Source organism: Drosophila grimshawi, unplaced genomic scaffold (assembly GCF_018153295.1).
Source record: "Drosophila grimshawi isolate 15287-2541.00 unplaced genomic scaffold, ASM1815329v1 contig_1377, whole genome shotgun sequence".
NCBI classification, from domain to species: domain Eukaryota; kingdom Metazoa; phylum Arthropoda; class Insecta; order Diptera; family Drosophilidae; genus Drosophila; species Drosophila grimshawi.
The window spans coordinates 17259088-17276773 of record NW_025062900.1 but is presented as its reverse complement, the minus strand read 5'-3'; the positions used below and the strand labels follow the sequence as shown (position 1 = coordinate 17276773).

General features: G+C 35.4%; 1 protein-coding gene across 3 annotated transcripts in view; it reads left to right on the top strand.

Moving 5' to 3' along the window:
- Positions 1-15941: 15941 nt before the first annotated feature.
- The window catches only part of LOC6570217 (mitogen-activated protein kinase-binding protein 1), a 35073-nt gene continuing 33328 nt past the window's right edge, over positions 15942-17686 (top strand). For all 3 annotated transcript variants that reach the window (XM_001996434.3, XM_043214528.1, XM_043214526.1), the window contains exons 1-2: positions 15942-16094; positions 17063-17216. In XM_001996434.3, coding sequence (XP_001996470.1) covers positions 17139-17216 — 78 coding nt within the window. In that variant the 5' untranslated portion in view covers positions 15942-16094; positions 17063-17138. The remainder of the gene's footprint in view (positions 16095-17062; positions 17217-17686) is intronic.

The following is a 17686-nucleotide window of genomic DNA, read 5'->3' as shown; positions in this document are numbered from 1 at the left end:
TGAAATCAAAAGTATATTGTTTATATAAATATAAACTAATTGAAAAGAAAAAGCAGAAAATTATGAGGTATTAATAAATTTCTAAAATGACAATTAGAATCGCATGTTATTCATGAAATTTTTGCGTTATTATTAAATATAGGTTGTGGTTATTATTTTACGAAATTTCAGGGAAAATTCAAGTTGGCATATTAAAAGATAGCATAAAATATGCAATTGCTAATAAAAGATAAATAAATATAATACAAAATCTAATAATAAAAATATATTGATTCATTTAAAACACTTGAATAATTCAAAAGAAAATATTGTATTGTAATCTATACAAATATTTAGATATATGGCGAAAATATTCGACATTTTCTTATATATAATACATACATGTATTTGTATTAAATAACACATTAATTATTTTAAACAAAACGCTGTCGAGTAGAGCAGTGCTAATATGTTTTAAGCTCGATTGGCTTGTTGAAGCAGCTAAGCAAATGGACTGAAATTAAATAATAATAAATGCTCTGAATTTCATAACAAAATTAACTTGTTGTTATGACTGCTAATGGTGTAAACGGTATTAAAAGTAGGTTAATTTATATGAACGATGACAGAGATAGATTGAGAGAGTGAGAGAGAAAAGGAGATTTGCAAAACTTGTGTAAACTGAGCAAAGCGAATGGGTTGGCTGGCAAAGAGGCAAAGGGGAGTTGATGTGGGTGAGTGAGCAACAAATGTTAATTTACTTGCTAATATGTTTATCAGTGGTGCCGTTGCAATACAGTTGCGGACTGTATACAAATATAATCTATATCTATATATGTATTCATTAATCTAGACAGATAATTATATTATTATAACTTTTTAACCGTTTTGTTTTATTAATGCTTTGATACTTTTTATATCTTTGCAGGTAAACACTTTTTGATTTATATACAAATACTAATAAGGCAAGTAAAAGTTATGTAATTTACAAAACACTTGAACATTAGACAAAAAATACTTGTTTGTTTACATATATAAGCTTATCTTTAAGTGCAGTTAAGGCCGTGAAATTTGAGTACTTTATTCAGGATCAGGTGGCACGGAAACCACTCGTTGAAAAGGGTGTAGCTTAATCAAAGTAAATCGCTGCTATTCAATTTCTTCGCTATCATTATACAGCTTTCGGTAAATGCCTAAATACTTGGACATCAAATCAAATAAAGTGATTTTTTGGCACTGTTGCCAGCTATTCAATTACTTTGACTCTGCAATGTCGACTGCTGACACCCCCTCCCCCCACACCCCCCACAAGTTGCACAACTAGTTTCATGCTGCATTTTTTCGAGAGCGTTTCCCAAGCGACGAGTTCCTCAAGCCGCGTTTATTATATATATATATATATATGTATACACAGGTGTTCGGACTTGTTATATATACACACATGTTGTATATGTTTTGGTTGTGTGTTATTTACACACATATGTGGGCGCACCTTCCTCAGGAAATTATGGTTGCACTTACAAAAAAAAAAAAAAGAAGAAAACGCTGAATACTGATTGCTCTTTTTATTTTGTAACTCCCGTTCGAAGCGCACCCATAAAAATGTTTAGTGGGGGGTAGCAGGGTGACAAACTGGAGTCTTGTGTCTGCCGGACATGCAACTTTATAAATAATACGCGTCCATAAAATGGGGTTGATTTTTCGACCAAAGCTCAGAGCAGTCATTTTGGGAAAGCCACTCCTCTTTCCCCAGAGTCGTGTTTTTCTTTAGTGCGTCGACACGCCCATTTATGTTGGCCCCTATCCCCTTGCCTGGAGCTGTTAATGTGAAATTGCGTCAAATCTAACAACTTCTGTGCTCCATTTCGATCTACATAAATATCGATCTAAGTTGGCAAGGCTATATCTGTAAGATTAGTGCTTTTTTTTGTTAATACAGGGTATCACGCAGTCACTTGGATCACTCTTATTTGTTCCACTTACCGCCTACATATCTGTCCACCTACCTCTGTGGTAATTTTCATTTACCGTTTAGGAATGTGGAGACCAGCTGGCAGACACATATTTGAACTTTATTCTTATGATAATACCCTGTACGTATTAATATATGCACAATATTTGCTAACAAAATAACCCAAAAAGAGGGTGGTATCATATTGGTATTCATATTCAAATTGTTGGTCAACAAGCAAGTCAATTGAGCCATAAACATTCTTAGTGCTCGCATTTGTAAACGTACAAATAGTCGCAGACATTATTTATCAACCCTTATTCAATGTCCTGCTGCTGGTTCCTGGTTGGAGAAGTTGTCTGCGAATAGTTTCATGGCTTCCTAGACAATCCTCAGTTTGTCTAGTGCCAACTAAATTGACATGCAACGACGCCAAAAACTTTGTCACTGCTAGTCTATTACTCTTGTAGAGGGTATTACAACTTTGTAGTGAAGTTTGTAACGGTTTGAAGAACACGTCTCCGAACCCATAACGTATATATGTTCATGATCAGCATTACTAGCCGAATTGTCTTTTTCTGTGCAAACTATTTGCTCTGTTTGGAAGCTATCGAAATAATACTTGGCATTAATTCGTCTTTTTGCTGTTTGTATTACATGTGTAGCAACCGGCCGGATCGGACCACTATATGGCATAGCAATTGGTCGAAGGATGACTTCTTGGATAAGAAACTTTTTTGTTAGCCTTAAATAACTTACCCAATATGGATATTGTTATGTTTATTTTATTACTATTACTATTAGCACTATATCATATAGCTGATATAGGAACGATCGGTCGAAAAATAACTTTTGTATGAACAGTTATCCTAACCAAATTCAACAGTTATGCGTGTTATTATGCTCCAAAAATTTGGGTTCAAATTCAACAAGGTCGCATTACTATATCAAATAGAATTCAAGGAAACAATCAGTCCATTTTAAGATGCCTTCAATTAATTTTCCGTCTAGAAGGGTATGGCATCTTTGGCTTTCCCAAAATAGACGCGCTTTCCTGTTTGGTTTTTCTTTTGTTAGTTTTCCTGGCATTCTATTGTGACAACGCCCACAGGTTGCTGGTTGCTGGGCTTCCCTGGCGGTTGACGGGTGGGTTGCTAGTTGGCTAGTTGTCTGGTTGCTTAGCGAAACTCTTTGTCTGACGGAATACTTCCTGTCTCGGCTGCAGTGGTAAACAACACAAAATTTGTACATATATATAGAGAATTCATACGTCATACACTTTCATGTCAGATAACAAAGTATCTTTAAATTGCAGCTTTTGTTGTATTTCAGGCTTAATCATTGAAAGCATACATGTATATTCTTATTTATTTAGCATTAATATTATTTTAAATAAGAAAACTTATGATTTGCTGCAGTTTAATCTTAGTCTGAAATTCCGTTTGCCAGAATTTAAGAGAGATTCGCTTTAAGCTGCAGTCTGAATTTTAATCTTACTTGTATAAATTGCGACTTATCTTTCGCAGTCGCAGTTCGCAGCCGAGTCAATGTTGTAAAAGTATTGTATATATGTATATATATATCCGTCAGATGTTCGACCTTTCCGTTATACGGTTGGTGTTTTTTCCCTTTGTTGCTGGCAGCAGACACCAATTGAGGCAAGTTAATGACTCAAATTTTGCATGAATTCTGTGGGTTGTCATTATTCATGTGTGTTTGCCCGTTTCCTGGACTTAATTTTCTTTCTTTTCGCATTGTGTTCATCGAATTATCAAAAAAAAAAAAACGTATTCTTGCTAAAATGCAAAAGCAACAACAACAAACTGAAGCTGACTTTGGTCTCTTTATTTGGTTTTTTGGCTGAAACGTGCAAATTAAAATACCTCGATCTATGCGGCATATTTTCTCTTTACATGTGTCGAAATTCGTAGGTATATAAAATATGGAGTTGCCTATGGAGTTTTGAGCGCTTAGCATGTGCACCGAACTGGAAACGAGGTTAAGCCCCAGAAAAAGTTCTGTCTCATTTCGACGTTGACCATGTGTGCATGAGGGTTTAAGCCCAATTTCGAGTGACAATTCGCACAATTGTAATTTATGTAAAAGTAACTAAGACATTTAATTCAATTCAAATATGCGAGTTTATCAAATTTGTCGCTTTCACTTACCTAGTGACATATCTTTTAAAATACTAATGAGGAGACTTATTATGTTCTGTTTACTGTGCTGTGTAATTGAAAAGAAAAACATTTTCTGCATATTTTCTGTCAATTTTCTTACGTTTTCACTTATTTCCTGGCCATTTTCTTAAAATATTTCGAATTTCTATATTCAAATCTCTCGTCACGTTTTGTAGCTTTAAGTAGAAACGTTTCTTAAATAACAACAAATATTGGTAGAAACATGGCCTTAATGCCAAAAGTGTTTTTTAGCAGAGAATCATAATTGATTTTTACTTTAGTTCTGAAGGTTGACTGACATTACATTTACCTATTTTCTGCACGCGTGCCCTGACCCAAAAGCCATGAAATGCAAACGCCAATGACCTTCACTTAACCACGGTTCAAATCTCTGCCTTAAATCACTTAAACTTGAGGCACAGTTTTTGTTTGCTGTTGTTTTTGTAAGCCAGTAAAGATCAGCGGCCTTTATGAATGACGGCAACGAACCAAATCTTGTATTGATAAAATGGTGTATGCGTTTAAATGCTTATTTATTTGGCTGCCCACACGCGACTGTCAGTCACTCTGCCTGTCAGTAAGTCATTCAGCCTGCTGGCTATGATGAGGTCGCGGGAGAAGCAATCCATCAACCATCATCCAACTCCAAAAATGCTGTAAATAACCACAAAACGACAACCACTTAACGCTTGAGTCACTCTTTCGGCTTCTGATCTGGCAATTCCTCTTGGTGTCTGATTCTTTAAATTGGCATACCCTCTTAGAGGCTATTATAAGTTTCTCATGACACATTGAAGGAGATGGAGATGGCTCCGATTAGATTAAGCTAATATATAACCTTGATCAGCATCATAAGTCAAGTCCGTCTGTCCCAGTTTTGTTTTGTTTATATGAGCAGAGATTGCTCAGTTGTTAAAGCATATTTTATGAAATGTTGTATATATAATATCTCCCTATTAATTTTATGTAATTTAACTGGTAATTTTAAGTTGTAATCTGAAATGAGTAACAAAAAATTAAATGTGATAGCAACTTTTTCTCACTAAGAACACTTTTAGTTAATTGATAACAGATTTGTTTTAATGTTTAATAATTAAATGCTTAGTTGTTGCATTACCCCTTAAGGAAGTTTTGAAAACCAAAGACCAGTTATTATAGACGTGTACTTGTTTGGATTAGGGTTGACTCTGTCATAAACGTAGGTGTCAATAGCTAGTTTAGATTTGTACAGAATGGTCAGTAGTTTAGATTTAGATTAGCCAGCTCGAGTCTCAACACGGGCATGCTGAGTAGTTTCCGCTTGGGTGCCACAGTTCCGAGGGTGTTGCATGTGGCTATCTGGCTTAAAGTGGGCTTTATGCGCAGCAATCCCCCCGGGCAAGTGTTTTGTGTTGCATTCATTATACTCTCTGATTTAAAACAACAAAAGAAATAGCAGCTTGTCTTTGGCACGCCGAAGTTAAGATACTCTACATATATACTTTAAATTGTATTTTCAATGGAATCAGAATAATTTCCAGAAGTTATAGTATTCGCAATGCCAGAATGACAAACATAAAATGCTTAAGTGTTCATTCTGGTCAAGATAACTTGCCAGATTAAGATACTATCTTATAATGATGAGCATTATAAAATTCCTTAGTACCTTAGTACATTATTGTTAAGATAACTTGCCGGAATAAGAATCTATATCAGCTATATTACTTAGTTTTACTATTCGACATGTGTGCTACCCCTACCACTGACCGATTCCACTATCAACAGTTGTTGCATTTCCGAATATCCACATTCCCCATTCTGATCAATCAACATTCGTAAAGTATGTTGCGAATTTTCGAAATTGCAATAATTTATTTTCGTATCGATGTTACGACAATCAATGTCCTAAGCAGGTGATATTTCAAGAAATTATTATTATATTACAATTATTTATTTTTTATAATTAATGCAAGGTCGAAAATATGTGCTTCATTACGAAATGGTGATATCCATCGCAAGGGTATACACAAATGCATATATATTTATATATATTTATATATATTTATATATATATATATATATGTGTCTATCATTATATGTATATGTAATTAGTATTTATGTAAGCATGCATCTAACCGGTTGGATGCCAGATTGATTGTTTTTGTTTGTTTGCTTTTGTACACTTGAAGGTTATTTGATATGAGCAGTCATCAGGCAAGCAGGCAGAAGGCAGACGGCAGCAGCTGAGTTCTGCTTCTGCTTCTGCTTCTGCTTCGGCTTCTGTTCTGTTTTATTCTGCTCTGTGCTCTGGCTTTGTGGGCAAGCCCAATCAGTAACTGCTATTGACATGCGACAGACAGGCTGTAAGCCAACCAGAATAAAGAAACTTGGCTTTTGTCAGCGGGGTGCTAACAGCCGCATATTAATTACATTGAGAACTATGCCGGCAATGTTTACAGTCAGTTGAGCTTTGTCAGTTCCTTAACATTTTTAATTAACATTGAAAACTAAAGTAGACGTATTTAAAAGAGTTTTGCGCCTAGCCTAGACGAATCATACTTAACTGAAACTCATCCAAACTGATATGCGCTCATTGCTTAAGATCTAATTTTAAACTAAATTGTTTGCAGTGTCTAAGTTCAATTTTTGAACGATAAACGTGACTCTAACTCACAATCATTCATTCAGTCAGCATAGATACTAGAAAGGTGCCGAGCTTATCTTAAGTGAAACCAATAGAAAACAATATGCGTATTTAACTCAGCCACAGAAGTGACTATGACACATGATTCCAACTATACCCTCAACGCCAGAGTTAATCACAGTTCTTTTGTTTAAGGAGAGTATCGGCGAGTCGGTTAGCCCTTTACCGCAATGTTGTTATTTGTTTTGGTTTCTGTTTGACAAATGTTGTTTCTCTAGCTGCTATCGCCGACGCCTTTTGATAAGTAAAGGCCAATTATAAATGGCGAATGAGTTAATGCCATATAAAAAGTACAATTTGCAACTCTGCAACTGATAACTGAAACCGAAGGCGTTGCTATGACGTCATGCTGCCCCCAACGCTTCTTACGGCCTTTAGCTTTTCTTTTTTTATTTTAATGGATACCATTTCTATTATGAAACTTTGCGCAGTTTTTTGTTTATTTCTGTGTTTCTGTCGTGTCTCTTTGTACGCATTTCTCGCAGCTTCTCTTTGGCTTTTGTTTTGCTGCGGGTTCGTGCGCAAGAAAAAATGCGTCAATTTTGCAGATTTTCCTCAACGGTAAGCGAATGGGATAGAGAGATAGAGAGAGACAGGGATAGTGAGAGAGAGCTGAAGAGCAAGAGATAGAGACATCTGAACTTGCTGTAGTCGGCCTTTGTCTGATGTGTGGATTTGAACAGGTCGTTGAACTCTAAATAATAATAATGCTAATGAAAAAAAAAACAAACGAAACAACCGCAATGACAAAAAACATAGACTTATGCTTTGCTCGACAGTTTCGGACTTGAAAATACCCATTATATGTGAAAAATTGATAGAATACTCTAATCCAGCGAGTCAGACTGGAAGATACCCTGAACCCAACTGATAATTATATTATTGCCAAATCTCCCCTTAAATCGCTTTTGCAATCAAATGCGATAAGCTGATTGAGAGTAATTTGTTCAAAATGAAAATACGCTTTGATAATAAAACCTGTTATTCTATTTCATTTTATATTTTTCATTTTACAATTGATCAATAATATTTCAGAGTATATTATATATCAATTGTTAGGCTTTATCACTATAATTATGTATTTTATTGCTATCGGAAATCGATTTGTATCGATATTCGAGTGGGTAATTATCAACAAAATGAAACAAACTCTATCTGCGTATGTTATACGAAAACTTATATGCAAAACTTGATCTCTAAGATCGGTTTGTTCATACAGAAAGATAGACCGAAATGTATAAATCGACTAGGCTCTGGTTGCATTAATAATTACTTTTTAATATTACACTTTTAGTCGTTTTCAATGGGTACGGGTAATAAAAAATGATATTTATCGCTATTATCTGATCAAGAAAATGTACACAACCGATTAATTTTGTTGCCTGTTGCACAACTTTTCCCATTTTCAAATACGTGGCATAATAACCGGTAGTAGTATTTAACATTTCGCTTTTGATATTCATATCACTTGGCTCATTGCAGAGGTGCCAACAATTTGGCAAATTTCACGCTTATTTAAGTTCAGCTTGTTGCACTTTCGAAATCCATGGGTCTCTGTACAATTTCAATGCAGTTACGCCGTCACTCCGTCTAAGCACCTTGAAGCTTCCGCGATATTTGTAAGCACATTTCAGATACACGCATACATAGATAATGTACACACACAGATGTACATATAAGACATACATATGTACATATATTTTATGTTGCGATTTCTGTACTCTCATTATCTATACGGGTTGTTTTTTCTGCTGTTGTCATGCTTCTTCTGTTTGCGGCTTATTTTGTTGCCCTTGCCGAGAGTATTATAGTTTTGTCATGCAGCTTGTAATGCATTGAAGTAGACGTCTCTGACGCCATAAAGTATATTCCTGATCATAATCATAAAGTTTGGCTGTTTATGCGAATTACTTCCTCAGCTATCTTGATGAAATTTGAACTTGAAACATATGCTGGAGCTGTCCGAATCGGCTCACTATATCATATCGGTCGATAGATGAGTATGAACAACGTGTTTGTGATTTTCGTGTTAATATTCCTAAAATACTGATTAAGGTCGGTTTTAAAATCTACATTGAAATTAAGATGTCGGAGGGTTAAATCCAGTCAGCAAGAGTATGTAATCTTCGGTCTGTCTAAGATAGCAGTTATTCCTTGTTTTTTTTTCTACATTTTATTTTTAAACAGTCGGGAATGTCCACAACCAAGAAGACCCTCCTAGAATTTACCCTGCTTATGCGGCACACGAGTAAACATTAAACATTTGTTATCTCTAGTTCTTATAGTAAAACAAATGGGTTTTGTTAATCAATATTTATCGATTATTTTATATATATATAATTTTAACGACTCGGTTGTTAATACTTTTTTTATTATTATATATTCTTTTACAAATTTTGAATGGGTACTGCATTTAGTTATGGTTGCAAGCAACGAGCCTTAAGACCTTGGCAAATATTGCGCGAAATATTCTATGCAACCTAAGCATTTAAGGGGGCTATATTTTGTAGTGATAATTGCCCTATTTCGGTTTCGCTCAGTGTATTGCAACTAGCTGCATATGGTACACACATGATGCATTCCATTGCAATGTTTTTGTTGCATGTGCCTTTTGTAGTTTGACTCTGGTTTCACAGCCCGTAGTTGGAGCTGTTTCACTATTTGACTTGCCACGGAATATTTGCATTTGCCGGGGATCCGGCGAATGTAATACATTCCCATACAACCGTGAAGTGGTTGATTTTCCAAAATGAATAAAGAAAATAAATTTAAAAAAAAAAAAAACTTAAGGCACGTCTTCATTCATTAAATCGAAAATTACTTTGAACGTATACAATTACCAAAAGCCGAACTTGCGTCATTAGAGGAAGCGAGGTGTTGTTAAAAAGCCTCGCAGCACTTTCGGTCTGAAAGTAAGCGCAAACCGTTTCATATAGTGTAGCAACTTGTTGTTGCAGCAGCAGCAGCAGCTGTTTTTGTTGTTGTTGTTGATGTTGCTGCTGCTGCTGTTGGATGCTGCTTACGGGGCAGCATTGGCAATCATTGGAAAAGAAATGCAATCATCTTACTCAGCGCCCGAAACACATTTGGTTGCAATTCATTTCGCATTCAATTTGCAAATGCTTGCTGCAAAAAAATGTGTAATGTGCCTTGCCTTTCCCACTCTGCCTCTCCGCCCTTGCCCCCCCTTTTGCCCACTACCCCTCCGTTTGGCACGCCTAATGTCCGCTAGTATTGCGGCAAGTTAACTGCAATATTTTATTAACACTTGAGCCGCCGCCAACTTCGTGCAACGTTGAACGGTAACGTGGCCTGTCCCCCTCCCTTCCTCCTCTCCTCTCCTCTGCTGTCCTCTCCTCTCCTCTCCTCCTCCCCTGGTCGTCGTCTACCACTGCCTTCACCTATGTGGTTGTCGCAACCGTCTTTCATTTCGTGCCGTCTTTTGATTGCTTTTGGCCACTTTGCCTGGCTAGGCATTCGAATTGATGAGCGTACTCCCAACTGTTGCTGCTGCATCTGCCTCAATTGGATAGCAGCATTTTATTATTGGCTTTTCTTAATTACACTAGCCAACAAAATGGCAATTAAATCGGGTGGTTTAAGCCCAATAGGCAGCTTACAATAAAACTATTAGCTACTTATTTCCTATAGACGGTCTACAATTTGGATAGGATTGAGTAATGCGTATCTCTCTATATATACAATGCTTTATATATGTATCCATATCCATATCTATCTCATTATCAATGTATATCTATATCTCAATTTATATCTATGCATATCTATATCTATTTATATATATATATATATATATCCATTAACCCATCATCCCTATAATGTAACCTAAACACACATGAGTATTTCCAGTTCCTTTCGATTCGAATCTGTTCCACTTGCAATTTAACAACTGTTCTGTTGTTTTTTGGTAGCCTTGAATCAGCTCAGATTGTTAAACCGAATGTTTAAATATAGATGTCTATAAATAAAACATTTTAGCTTGAAGTTTCTTCAAATCGAAAAAAAAAACTTGATTAACTTTTTACGAGGATCTGCGGCTCTATTTTAATCTGTTAAATGAAATGTATTAAATAGTTTTATCCGTTTGATCCCCGCAATGATTTTGATCACATTTTGGAGTAATTAGATTTGCTGTGTTCAGATTTGCTTCCTGAGTTCCAAATCCACTAAAATGTCTTATTTATATGAGCATGACCCAGTGATTAAAACATTCCAACTCATTTAATTAGGTATGCATGAGTATGTATATATGTATGTATGTACATATGTTTTAGAATTATTCAGTCCAAACAATAACAACAAAAAAACTGTTGAAAAACTGTTGACACAAAAATGCATAGAACTCGTTTCGCATTCAAAAGTCAGAGGCCCACCATAAATGTCGCACTCGAACTAAAATTCTGTGTGATAAGCAATTAAATGCTGCTGATCTGTGCCCCTGTTTGTTAAATCATCCATGAATATTGCAGAACCCATTCTGATTGCCTTTCTAGTCTTGCAAAAAAATACAATCTAAGCAATTACTTGCTACGTCTTTAAAGCAGTCTAAACGGGTATTCTGATTTCGCTATGCAATTTGTAATTTGGCAATTAGAGTGAGTTCTTCCTCTGTTGGTGTAAGTTAAAGTGAAAGGCAAGCTTAATAAAGTTAAAAGAATTTAAATTTATAGAATCTCTTAACTCGTGTATATTGTGAACATAAAAATGAGATACAAGTTTTTAAAGAAAGTAGCTTAGATTAGTTTCTAGGGTAGATGCTGCTCATTCTGCTACATTTATGTATAAATAAATGTGCGTATGCCTCTGCTGCCGTCTAACGGAAGTCGAAAACTGCGTATAATTAAGTTTTTCAAAATTAAGGATTGCAAAAAATTGCGTAAGCAGCCAGCTAAGCATAACCGATCTAAATTTCAGGGTGTGGAAAATACTTTTGAGCAAGCATCTGCTCAGCTTGTTGCAATAGCTCATATCAGTTTAGCTAAAACCGTACACAAGGCACTACGCACAGTGCAAATCGAGGAAAAGGATTACTTAACACTTGGATGGGCTTTTGGAAAACCCACCCCAAGTCGGGCAAGCGAACGGATAATTGTTCTATGAAAACTAATTGTTTTTTCAGCCGATTGGGTTCCATATTAAAATCTAATTGGAAACGTGCCTAAATTACAACCCCAGATTTGAAGATGTTTAGAAAACTGTATGATAAAGTGTAAAATCAGTGACTAGTGCTTAAGCTTGTTGAACTTGAAAAGAAGAAATCAATATGCATCAAATACACGATAAAAGTGACAAATTTATCGCAATTTGTTTCATTTATATATCATTTAAGTTTAAGTTCAGTTATCTATTAACTCCGCACATTTAGTGGGAACCTGTTTCGCCATTTGCATCTATCATTAAAAATTTGATTGATTATTGTGTGATGTTCATGTAATTAAGCTATTAAAAGGTATATTCATGAGAAAAGCGTTTCAAAATGGCAGCTGGCATTGAATTTTCTTTCTTGATTTCGATTAGTCGTTGATTGCTACTACACTCAAAAAAAAAAAGCCTCGTTTAGAAAATCTCTGTGAAATGTATATAACCCTTCTGTGTTTCTGGCAGTTAGAAATGATTTCTGAATATTTTTTTATTTTTCAGAGATATATTTCTTAATAATAATAAAGATTTTAAAAGAAACCCTTTCTGAAAATTCTTATTAATAAGGTGATCTATCCTCGACGCCAAAATTCAGTGCGAATTTTTGTCTTTGTGTATAATTGTTAGCAATATATGCACATCTAGACAATCTTTAGCATTGGCCAACAAAATCTCACACAATTTAAATATTATGCTTTTGGGGCTTTGAGCCTATCTATCTGAAGAGGGGGTATTATTATTATGGCCTGTCGGATGGCCTGTTGTTTGTTGTAGTATTTGTAGAAGTATCTTGCGGTTATTATTGTCAGCGCGCTTTCAGAACAAGTTTCGCATTGTGTGAGTCAATTGACCCAAATTACTCGGCTCTCGGTCTTTGTGTCTGGTCTCGGCCCCAGCTTCAGAGACTCGCCTGCTATCTCTGGCCTGGCCAGGCCGGGCCTGGTCTGCCTGCCTGCCTGCCTTGTCTTTTGTAGTAGACGTGTCGTTTTTGCTGTTCTTTTTTAGTAGGTCGCACTTACAAACAACACAAAAATCGGCTTGAACTTTGCTAAACACAAGAGCAACTATGCATCACAATGGGAATCGCATACAAATTGACAATGGCTGCTTGTTGAACTATGTATCTTAACGAGCTTAATAAAACTGAAGATATAGATCGTGTAACTTTCAAATCGATCGTCACACTTGACTTGACGGGAGAGTAACAGTAAAAACCATAAAATTCTAATTTGATTTATTTACAGTTGAAACAGTTTTGCTCCTCCTAAAGTAGTAGCCATTTATCTGTTGTAATTAACCTCTGACATATAGTAATCCCAAGACAATGCCTTACTATTTTACTATTAGATTGTATCTGCCTTTCAGTTGCAACAACATTTATTCACACTTGCTCTTATTCGTCGTCGTCGTCGTCGTCGTCGCCTCATCTGCATTTCTGCACTTCTGCACTTCGAGTTATGCAAAGAAAATGCCGCAATCGTTCAACACAAACGCAAGAAGAAAACCAAAGAAAAACACGTAAGAACATTACAATCGGGCATAACCGACTCACTAATACTCTGTCGCCAATTTTAGACCAGCTGTGTATTTGATAATTCAAACAGAACAACTGTTGAAGACATACATAAATATTCAAGATATATATTTATATTATTGAAATATAAGTTGTATTTATTATATATAGGTAGACACCAGAAGCATATTTTAATTATAACAAAAGGTCGCCAGGTCAAAAACATTATGTTCAGCAAAATTGAAGTTGTAAACTGAACAATCTACCTTAAAGTATATTTTTATATTAGTCATTTACCAAGTTACATACTTTTGAATGCTTATATCAGCATTTTAAAATGAATTCACAACTATTTAACTAAAAAATAATAAATGAATCCAAGTAGATACAATTTTTTTATTATTCACTGTGGATAGAAATTGTAGTTATAGTGTATAGTGTGTAGTGCTAATTTGTATATATGTTGGTCTCCAAGTGTGGTGGCTTTAGCATTAAAATTGTGGTAGATATTTATTAAATTCGTACTTATGAATGTTATCGAAGTTTATCTGATGCGTTTATAGTCGAATATATATTGTAAGATCCACTAGCTTTAAGGAAGTCGATCATAAAAGACAGACAGACGAGGCATTGCACAAAACTAATATACTCTTTCTGCCATGTTATCAGAGTATAAAAATCGTCCACAAATTTTTGGTTGCTTCTTGTTGCTTGTTGCAAAAGCTTAGAGAAACTTTTGCCAACTCTTTTTCCAGCCAATGCCTTGGATGCTCTTTCAAAATGAATAGCATTAATGGTATTATGACTTGTTATTTAAATTTCATCTTCACAGCCAAACTTTTCTTCGATGTTGGAAAAGTAATATTTACAAAGCCAATTTTCGTAGTTTTACTTGTTAGATTGTCTTACGTAGGAGATATTTATTCAGCATAAAATGCTGCAGGGTATTTCTGAGTCAATCACTCAAGACTAGATCAAGCAATTGTGGATTTGTTTGTTGGGCTCGGTGTCTTCATTCAGGTGTTTGCTTTGTGTCTGTAATCACTCCGTTATTGTGTTGCTGCTGTTGCTGCTGCTGCTGCTGCTGTTGTTGTTGTTGGTGTTGTTGCACATTGTCATTGGTGTTGCCTATTCTGTTGCTATTGCTGTGGCAACTGTTGTTGTGCTGTCTTTGTGCATTTGCACCTTGAGTGCATAAATTACGCGTATGCATTTCCTCGTTTACTCACAGCACCAAAAGCGAATAACTCACTTTAAACCACAGAGCTGTTTAATTCACGATTAGACTGATCACAGTTTTGGGCTTGAGTCTTTTATGTGTAATAGAGTGCGACCAACTTTGGATGCAAGTTTATGCCTCTGAGTCAATAACTACGTCAGAGTCGAGTGCCGTCTCATTTAGATGCAATGCGTGACGTCACGTTGTTCCCCCTAGAGGCAACTGTCTGCATGTTAAACAGTTCACTGATTTGTTGCATTTCACTTGGGAGCGACTGATTTGCAGTCAGACTGAATTAAAACCACTAAACAAAGCTTTAACAAGACCAACGCTCAGCTGGTAAGAGCTATGTTTTATTGGTGGTAAAAATAAATAAAGAGAAAAATATGTTTATTTAACGACTTATTCGATTCATTAAAAAACTACCAATTATTCGTATGAAAACTATATGATCCGATGCTGATAATTTGTTTTCCCAATGCTAGAAGCATAATAACACACACAGCTGGTGAGTTTAATTAGGATAACTCTTCAAAAAAAAAGATTTTCATACAAGAACTCATCTTTCGATCAATTTTAGCTGTCAGCTTATGATAAATTAGTTTAATTTAGATAATTTGTAGTCCAAATTTTTGTTTCCAAGTTGCAATTGAGGTATTACTTCTAAAGAGACAGACTCGAATCGGCTAGTGATGCCGCCGATAAAAGTATAATATCTTTTGCCCCCGATTTTAAATTCCTACGATTCTGAGTTGACATCGCCTTTTATCCTAAGCCATTCATCGTTGAACTTTCATTGTTTGTGGCTGAAATTGCAATTGTTGTCACTGGCAAAACTTTGGCTTCATTTCAAGAACTGCAACGCAAAAGTTTTTTGGAACAATTTTTTGTGTTTGCAATCCTGAAAGGCTGAAGGCCACAGAAGACGGATGTGGGCAGAGAATAAATTTTATATTAGATTTGTTTTGAAAAATCCAGTTGATTGGCTTTAAATATTCAAGCTTGTTTGCCGGTTGGGCTCTGAATTGAATTTCTGTGAACTCTTGAATTTGAAAGCAAAATCTATTTTATATATCGAATATTCACTTAGAATTTATTAATTTTCTTATATATATTTATATTTATATAAAATTTATACAAATGAATAATAATCATATTATACAAAATTAAATTCCAAATTTATTCGATATCGAATATAATCAAATAATTTGTAATATTCACTAATAAGACTTTTTTACATTTTATTCATTGCAGTTTTCTTATACAACTCCTGCGCAACTATTGCTTCCAAATAAAGTTAATTATAAATCGCCAAATAAGTAATCAACTACACTGAAAGGAATTTCAGCTACCAAACTAGCGACGATATAAACGCTAAATAAAATGTGGAACTCTTAGATATTAAAATAAAGGTGAGTAGGTCTGAATATTTGTTTTCTTATGGCAATTTATACTGAAAATTGGTTCTTAAACTAGTCAGAACTCATAGCGTTCCACATTCCCTTAGAAAGTTCGGCTATACCATTGTGGATCGCATATTAGTCAAGTTCGCAACGAACCGCATGTGGAACGTGTAGTCGTGACACCAAACGCACAGCCAATACTCAAGCCTCACCAACGAGGAGCAGTTGAGTGCGTATAAGAGTAGCATCAGGGTTCAAGTCTCGACTGATATTTACTCAGGCTTATACGTATGCGAGAGTATGCCTCAGCGACGTATAAGAGTAAGAGTAAGATATTCGTTCAAGAGGCTTTTTTTTAAGTGTGACTTTAACTGCAATTTCTTCCGGTTGAAATTAAGTTAATGCGAACATTTATCTTAGAACCGCTGCAATAAGTTTATTGCCCATCGCTGAAGCCGTGTTATTTATACAGTAGCATGTAGTAAATATATATATAAAGATATATCGCTGTTAATGCAACTTAATGTGGAAAATTAGTTGTAAGCCTCAGCGTAGAAATGAATTAGTTTTCTTTGTTATTCACTAGTCGGTTCTTAAGAGAATGAAGAGAGAGCCGAACACTTACAAACGACAAACAGCAAAACACTATAAATTTTAATGTGATTTTTTGTTGTAAGTGCTTGAAAAATAAATAAAAATAAAAAACAGACTTGCATGCATAAACCCATTTGTAAGCTTCCTGGTCCGAGCAAAGCTGATTAATATCAATTAGTTGGTCATAATCTATGAAATTGTCGAGCTTAATAGTTTTCCCAAAAAGAAAAACATTAAGAATTTTAAAAATTCACGCGCTGTAACTAATTGCGTGGACAGCATTGTATGCGTGTTTTTAAAAATCAATGCTGAAATATACTTCTAAATATATGTTTAGCTCTATTTAATTTGTCATAACTTATTTGTTTATTAATCTCTTCTAGCATTTTTGCTTTTGACTAGTTTTGCAACACTGCATTTTCCGCAAGCGAGGAGGAGGCACCGGCACCTTTGGCCACAATGGATATCCCAGATGCTGGACGCATAATCCGTGCGCCTGCTCGACGCAAACGCAACGATGAACAGCTTATGGACAGGGTGAGTCGAGTCTAAATTTAAATGGATCGTAATACTCCAGGTTTTGCTCCAAGTGCGCTTACTGGGTCACATTGAAGTTTTTCCACTTTAACACTTTACTCGAGTTGACAACTTTTCCACTTTGTCAAATCATTCAAATCTCAGTTTTTCAGTTTTTCTGTTTTTTTTTCGCTTCTCTTTTTGACGTTTCATTGAACTCGATCACGATCTATTTATGGTCCGCCAGCAGCGTACGATCCAGTTTCCAGTCACACACACACACACAGCAAGTTTCCCGCACACAGAAAACTCTACATGTTATATGCACAAAAAATGAAAGTTATATTGTCGCATTCAAAAGACGCCCGCTCCCAAAAAAGAAGAAAAAAACTCATTTGTATAAAATTTTTTGTGACTGTTGCTTCGATTTGATTAATTACGTGTGGATTTTCTTTCAATTTGTATAGATCATGCTCGATATTAGAAGAGAA